General features: G+C 45.4%; 1 protein-coding gene across 2 annotated transcripts in view; it reads right to left on the bottom strand.

Annotated features, from left to right (window-relative positions):
- Nucleotides 1-3,312: 3,312 nt before the first annotated feature.
- The window catches only part of JMJD7 (jumonji domain containing 7), a 35,760-nt gene continuing 31,286 nt past the window's right edge, over nt 3,313-7,786 (bottom strand). For both annotated transcript variants that reach the window (XM_068254310.1, XM_068254309.1), the window contains exon 8: nt 3,313-3,740. In XM_068254310.1, the coding sequence (XP_068110411.1) occupies nt 3,610-3,740 (131 nt within the window). In that variant the 3' untranslated portion in view covers nt 3,313-3,609. The remainder of the gene's footprint in view (nt 3,741-7,786) is intronic.

Below are 7,786 nucleotides of genomic sequence, written 5' to 3'. Positions count from 1 at the left end.
GCAACACTCACCCATCCACGATCCCGCGAGAGCCGCAGCTTCCCAATTAGCTTCACTCGTCGCTATGGCGATAACCGGACATGACGTCATGCGCAGTCCCGATCCTCCCCATAGCGAAGCTGGGAGTTGATTGGGAGGCTGCGCCATCGCGGGATCTCTGGGGGGTACGTATACTGGCGGCGATCAGAGGGGACCGGAGGCACTTGGGGGGCATACTTAGCTAGCGAAGTGCTAGCTGAAGAATATAAATAACATTGTATAACCAAAAATCCTCCCGGGGCCATGCGATCCCCTGCGGCGGCTAGCCCGACACTGTGTCAGGCTTACCGCTAGGGAGGTTAAAGAGACACTGAAGTCTCTTAAAAATCCTTTTTTAATCACAAAATATTGTTTTACATATTAGCCCCAACTAAAACGCCGCTGTACACTATCTAAATCCCCCCAAACTCGCCCTCCCGCCCCCCTGCAAAATCTACGACTTTCTTGGTCATGGATTTTGCTTCTCTGTGCGCTTCTGTGTGAGTCAGAGCTATGAGCTGCAGCTCTGCCTCTACACGCGTCTGTCAGCGCATATCTCCGCCTCTCCCCCGCCCCTCTCAGTGAAGGAAGACTGAGAGGGGCGGGGAGAGGCGGCAATCAAGGCTGACAGACGCGCTGAGAGATAGAGCTACGGCTCATAGCGCTGCCAGGATTGCCCCCCCCCCCGGAGAGTTAGGGGGGATTAAGATAGTGTACAGCGGCGGGAATGCGGCGGTTTAGTTAGGGCTAACATGTTAAACAATATTTTGTGATAAAAAAAAGGATTTTTAAGAGACTTCAGAGTCTCTTTAAAGGGTTACCTGAACTGAGAGCAATATGGAGGCTGCCATATTTATTTCCTTTTTAACAATACCAGTTGCCTGGCTGTCCTGCTGATGAGTTTCCCATATAGCCTATGGGTTTAACACATCTGCCCCGGGCTCCAGCGGACCATTGGAGCGGACACTACACTCATAGGCAAATGCAGGGGGGGGGGGGGGGGTATTACAGCTGCCCAGAATCCCCTCTAGACCAGGGCTGGGGACAGGCACAAGTTGAGACACCAGAATATATGCAGGTATCCTGCAGCTCACAGCACTGCCCCCTTTCTTTCCCTGCAGCAGCATGTGTACAGAGCACAGAGCAGCTCTGGGGAACTTAAAGAAGAACTCCAGTGAAAACAATGTAATAAAATTGTAATTTTTACAATATTTATGTATAACTGATTTAGTCAGTGTTTGCTCTCCAAATCTTTCCTCTCCCCGATTTACTGCTGGCAGGTGATGCCACTGGAAGGAGATGCTTGCATTTTTGACAGTTGAAAACAGCTGTTATTTCCCGCAACAAGGCTCCCACAGTGTGATCTGTACCTCAGTGCTGTGAGGCGCTAACATCACAATGTGGGGGAGGGGGGGGGTGGTTTCACTACAAAATCAGCCATACAGAGCCCCCTGATGATCCGTTTGAGAAAAGGAATAGATTTCTCATGGGAAAGGGGGTATTAGTTACTGATTGGGATGAAGTTCAATTCTTGGTTACGGTTTCTCTTTAAAGAGACTCCGTAACAAAAATGTCATCCGGTTTTCTTCCATCCTATAAGTTCCAAAATCTATTCTAATGTGCTCTGGCTTACTGCAGCACGTTCTACTATCACCATCTCTGTAATAAATCAACTTATCTTTCTCCTGTCAGCCTGTGTCTGGAAGGCTGCCAAGTTCTTCAGTGTTGTGGTTCTGTGATGCATCTCCCCCCTCCAGGCCCCTCTCTGCACACTGCCTGTGTGTTATTTAGATTAGTACAGCTTCTCTCTGCTCTATTATCTTTTACAAGCTGGATAAATCCTCCTCTGAGCTGGCTGGGCTTTCACATACTGAGGAATTACATACAGGTAGAGCTGTCTGCACTCTGCAGGAAGAAACAGCCTGACACTTCAGTGGAAGATAGCTGCAGGGGGAAAGAAACACACAAATGATCTCTTGAGATTAAAAAGGAAGGCTGTATACAGCCTGCTTGTGTATGAATGTATTTTCTATGTGTGGACATACTGTACATCAACCTACTTCCTGTTTTGGTGGCCATTTTGTTTGTTTATAAACAAACTTTTTAAAACTGTTTTTAACCACTTTTAATGCGGCGAGGAGCGGTGAAATTGTGTCAGAGGGTAATAGGAGATGTCCCCTAACGCACTGGTATGTTTACTTTTGTGCGATTTTAACAATACAGATTCTCTTTAACAGAGTCAGGTATGAGCACAGCCCTGTGCTCCCGCTGGGTGAATGCTTTACTTTCCCCTTCATTAGCAATGTCGGCTGTCCTCACTACTATCTGTATTCAAACTGCTGCTGATTGATCCCATTGTCGATTGGGAGCAGATCGGGCATGTCGGAAATAATTGTCAGATCCTGTTAGTCAGATGGGATATTGCATTATGTGTACCCAGCATGATGTCCTACCATATTATTATACTGTATTGTGTGTGGCTGAGGGAGACCTTTCAGAAATCCCCCCTTGAAAAGCCAGGGTTTGCCCCGGACACTGTCTGCTCCCGCTGGCCCCATGTGATCCGGTGCAAGTGGGAAACAAGCCCAATAATAAATACTACATGTTGTCACATGTCCGTCCAGATACGCATTATGCAGTTTCTTCCCATCAGAATCCAGTTATTCTATTATCTTTTACAGATAAGTATTTAGTACTTGAAGCTGTTTATCAAGTAGCCTGTCAAGTTATCTGAAAATACCAGGGCGGTGCGTTATTTTTACCGCACCCCACCGCCTGGCATTGAAATTCTATGTAGACTTTCATACTGCCACGGTACGGCGCGACGGAAGTGATGTTTTTGCCGCATCCCTGACTCTAGAACAAATCTACGCTAACGCGCGTACTTGCATCGCCCTGCGTTGGACAGGAAGTCACGTTACTCTATGGCAACACGGAGATTTTAAAAAGGATGGCGTTGTGATATTGCAGCGCGCATGCGCTGAAGCGTATTTTAACAACTTCCGCATACCAGAAGCAGGAAGTAAATGCAAGTGCGCGTAACTTCTTGCTTGGCTGGTAGCCATACAGGGAACACTGCGTACTGACACGATGTTCTCTGAAGGCCGGTTTCTGGCGGTGCGATGCGGTGGGCGCGACGCTGGCGGTGCGATGCGGTGGGTGTGACGCACTGCTGCCGCCAGTTTACAGTGTGAAACCGGCCTGAGGGTTATAACATGAGCTGGCCACAGACTAGAGAGAAAACATAAAATGTCTGCAGATGAAAACTTTAGGAAAAAACTTTTAAAAAGGCAATAAATTACAAATGTTCCTCCTGTTTAATGTCCAATCCAAGCACACTTCACAGAGGTCTTTCTTATAGAGCAACAGCCCCCAAACTACAGTCCTTTGGATGAAATATGTCTGTGTCTGACAATGGAACATGCAGAGTGAGATGTCAGTTTGAGAGATGGCACATGATTAGCAGGACAAGGTCTCAACGACGAGGGACTTCAGTCCATTCCTTTGGTGCCCAGCAACATTGTCCTCTCCGAGTCTGCCCATACGGCACACTTCTGTGGTACTACAACGATATATAGCAGTGTGAGACACTCATTGCTCCAGGCCTTTTCCAGATTCCTGCTTTGTGTCCAGTCTGGAACTATTCATGGCATCGGTAAGAGAGTCAAGGAGTTGAAAATAATGATATTTGATGTCATATTCCATATCATACCAGTAATTCACTGTTCAAACAAAAGAAAATACAGTAGTAAATCAGAGCTGTACAATACAAGAAGACCAGAAAGCACAAAGGTGTAATATTCTGCATCTACCACTAGGAATCCACTATTGAGGAAGGGCACTAGAAATCCAAACAAAGACCACTCGACCAGAAAAGGCCTTCTCAATTTACTTCATTATTATAGAACCCAACATATTCGGTAGTGCTGACTAGACATGGCACAATGTTTCAGGGTTATGCCATTTGTCGGGCATTTGACAAAAAGGTCTAATTTTTAGAAGGCAGCACTACACAACATATTTCCAGCTATAAGAGTTCATTAAGAATCCAATGTTCTCCACAATAATTCCATAAGTTAATTATAATCCACCACCACACCCGATGTATACAGACTCATCAGATCAAAGGACCTATATGTAGGTCAGCACACACCTTGGAACACTAGGCTGTCAACCACCATAATGGCTTAACTGGTACTAGTAGTCTTCTGTTAGTACCCTCTTCACATCATAAAACCAGAAATCCTTGCAGGAAGACCTCACAGCAAAAAGCCTCTAACAGTATAAAACCGTACAATTTTTATTGGCTCTAAAATAGCTGTGCACTTACAATTTGTGTAGATAAAAGACCACTGAGGTTTTTGGATGGGCTCTCCCCCGTATGATGGGCACTAGTTGGCTCTGTGGGTACTCCTCCCTATAGTCAGCGCGCTACGATCCCAGAGTCCCACTAGAACTACTCAACATGTTACTAGCTCTCACTTCTGCATCCAGACCCGCCCCAACATGTTTCGTCACAATTGACTCATCAGGGACTGCCACAAGGGGTGTATGCCTGAAATGGTGCGCCGTGTCTTGTCTGTACTAACGAATATTTGGGATTCTACAATAAAACAGTGAATTAAGTCTACCTTTCCTGGTTGAGTGGCCTTTATTTGGATTTCTGAGATACTGTGATTTAGGCGAATCCCCCTTCTGGGCAAAGAGCGGTAGAAAGATAGGTGAGAAGAGCAGTAGAAAGGTAGGTGGTAATAGCGATAGAGATGTAGGCAGGGCTGTGGAGTCGGAGTCGTGGAGTCGGAGTCGTGGAGTCTGGCAATTTTGGGTGCCTGAAGTCTGAGTCGGGAAAAAATGCACCGACTCCGACTCCTAATGAATTTGTAACTGTAATTAAAATAGAAAATATGATAAAATGTTCTATTTCTCAGATAATAGTCATTAAAAATAATGTATATATACATTATATATACAGTAATAGCTGTGCTTAGTCCACAAAAATGAAATAAACCAATCAAAATTAGTTACTTGTGCTGCAGTCCCCGTATTTTTAAGGTCAGATATACATATCTGATTGTGACTGTATATATGATGTGTACACAGGAATCTCTTATATATACTAAATAACATCTATGCTGTAAGAATAAAGCCTGATGTGTAGCTATGTCACTAATAGAGATGGTCAACGAGATGGAAATAATTCTGCATTGATGCTGATTTATGCAAATGTATGCACTCCCTTTGCTGATGAAATAAAATAATTTGATATGTTATTAAAATTTGGTTTGGTGACTACAAATTAAAGGGTAACTGAGACGGATGAAAAGTAAAGTTTTATACATACCTGGGGCTTCCTCCAGCCCCCTTCAGGCTAATCAGTCCCTCACTGTCCTCCACCACCCGGATCTTCTGCTATGAGTCCTGGTAATTCAGCCAGTCAGCGCTGTCCGGCCGCATGCCGCTCCCACAGCCAGGAACATTCTGCACCTGCGCAATAGTGCTGCACAGGTGTAGTATGCACCTGGCCGCGGAGTGTGTGCATGCGCACTACGCTTGACTGACTCAAGTACCTGGACTCATAGCAGAAGATCCAGGTGGTGGAGGAGGACAACGAGGGACTGATTATCCTGAAGGCGGCTGGAGGAAGCCCCAGGTATGTATAAAACTTTAATTTCATCTGTCTCAGGTTTACTTTGTTACACAGTAGTACTATACTCTACATATGCACTCCCCACAGAGCTGCAGGGAATCCACTGAGAATGCTGTGCACATTGAACACAGAGGTGTTGTCTGTTTACAATCTCCTCACTCCTCTGCAGAGTACCTGCACATCATTCTTACATGCACCCACACTTGAGAGATGTTCTTTGTTCCGGTTGTACCTTTTACAAGTACTCTTACCAAGGACTAGTTTTAGTCTAAAGGGAATAAATATAGTAGTCTACATATCCTTCTCACTTCCGTTGTCTTGTAAAATTCCTAAGCGTTGGCAGTTAAGAGACGAATTTCATGTTACATACTTTTAATCAACAAAATTGTAATATGCAAATTAGAGGAGTCGGAGTCGTGGAGTCGGTGGAATCCTAAACTGAGGAGTCGGAGTCGGTGGATTTTTGGACCGACTCCACAGCCCTGGATGTAGGTGCGAAGAGTAGTAGGTGCAAAGAGCAGTAGAGAGGTAGATGGGAATGGCGGTAGAGAGGTAGATGTGAAGAGCGGTTGAGAGGTAGTTGGTAATAGCGGTAGAGAGGTAGGTGCGAAGAGCGGTAGAAAGGTAGGTGGGAAGAGCGGCAGGTCGGAATAGCAATAGAGAGGTAGGTGGGAATAGCGATAGATAGGTGGAAAGAGCAGTAGAGAGGTAAGTGGGAAGAGGGGTAAAGAGGTACTGCTTTACTTTCAATAAACCTTTAAACGATAACGAACACAAACAAATTTCGCCTCATCACAATACAGAGATAAGAATCCTACTTTTAGCGGTTCCATATCCACTTGGATGCCTCTAAGAATAAGGTTCATTCAGACATATTGAGGCACAGGTCATAAAGCGCTTGGACTGGAGACAGTAAAGTAAATAAATTGCTCCTAGAGAATGCTGAGTGGAGGAAGTCACAGTCTCAGAAGGAAGTTCTTACTCGAACATTTCAGGCCTTCCTACCAATCCCAGTAGCCGTTTACTCACTTCCCAGAGTGGCTCAGCTTACTTCCCACAGTATGTACATTTCCTCCAATTTCTAGATTTACATACGTAGGTAGAAAAAACAAGAGGTTTGTAAAAGTAATACCGTTTAATGGCTAACTAATAAAGTTAAATGATGCAAGCTTTCTGGGATCTAGTCCATTTCTTCAGGCATATTGAATAGCTGAAGCAAAACACAGATGCAGGTAAATATTAAACACAAAGATGACAGTTGTGCCAGTTACCACTTAGCAGTTAGACTTCAGGTGATCAGTAGAGATGGCCTGAACGGTTTGCTGGCGAACGTTGCAGGCGAATTTCCGGGGTTCGCGATCGCAGAGAACTGCAAACTTTTCCGGAAGTTCGGTTCGCCCCCATAGTGCATCATGAGGGTCAACTTTGACCCTCTACATCACAGTCAGCAGGCACATTGTAGCCAATCAGGCTACACTCCCTCCTGGAGCCCCCCCCCCCCCTTATAAAAGGCAGGCAGCATCAGGCATTGGACTCACTCGTGTGCCTGCAGTAATTAGAGAAGGGACAGCTGCTGCAGACTCTTATAGGGAAAGATTAGTTAGGCTCTTGTAGGCTTGTTAGCTTGCTCCTTGCTGATACTTATTGCTAAAAAAAAAAGCACCCCTCAACAGCTCTTTTGAGAGCTAATCTTGTTCTTGTGATCTATTTTTTTTTTGTGTGGCCCACTTGCATTATATACAGCCCTGTCAGTCAGTCGCAGCTGGACTTTGGTGGTAGAATTACTACTGTGCCAGGTGCACATTATAATACCCATCACTGCATATACCTACCTGTTGTTCACTTCAGTGCACCCACCTACCTATGTGAGCGCACGCAGTGTCACTGTGCCTGTCTGGTACCAGTGTGTGACAGGTGCACATTGTAATACCCATCACTGCATATACCTACCTGTTGTTCACAGTGCACCCACCTACCTACGTGAGCGCACGCAGTGTGATATACCACTCCGTGCATACCTGTTAACTGCACCTGTGTGACTGACTGCACACTGTATTAGTCAAGTCGGTGCATACCTTTCACTTCATCCCCCCCAATATGGACAAAACAAAAGGCAGAGGC

This window comes from Hyperolius riggenbachi, chromosome 9 (assembly GCF_040937935.1).
Source record: "Hyperolius riggenbachi isolate aHypRig1 chromosome 9, aHypRig1.pri, whole genome shotgun sequence".
Lineage (NCBI taxonomy): Eukaryota > Metazoa > Chordata > Amphibia > Anura > Hyperoliidae > Hyperolius > Hyperolius riggenbachi.
This window is presented reverse-complemented; position numbering and strand designations above follow the sequence as displayed.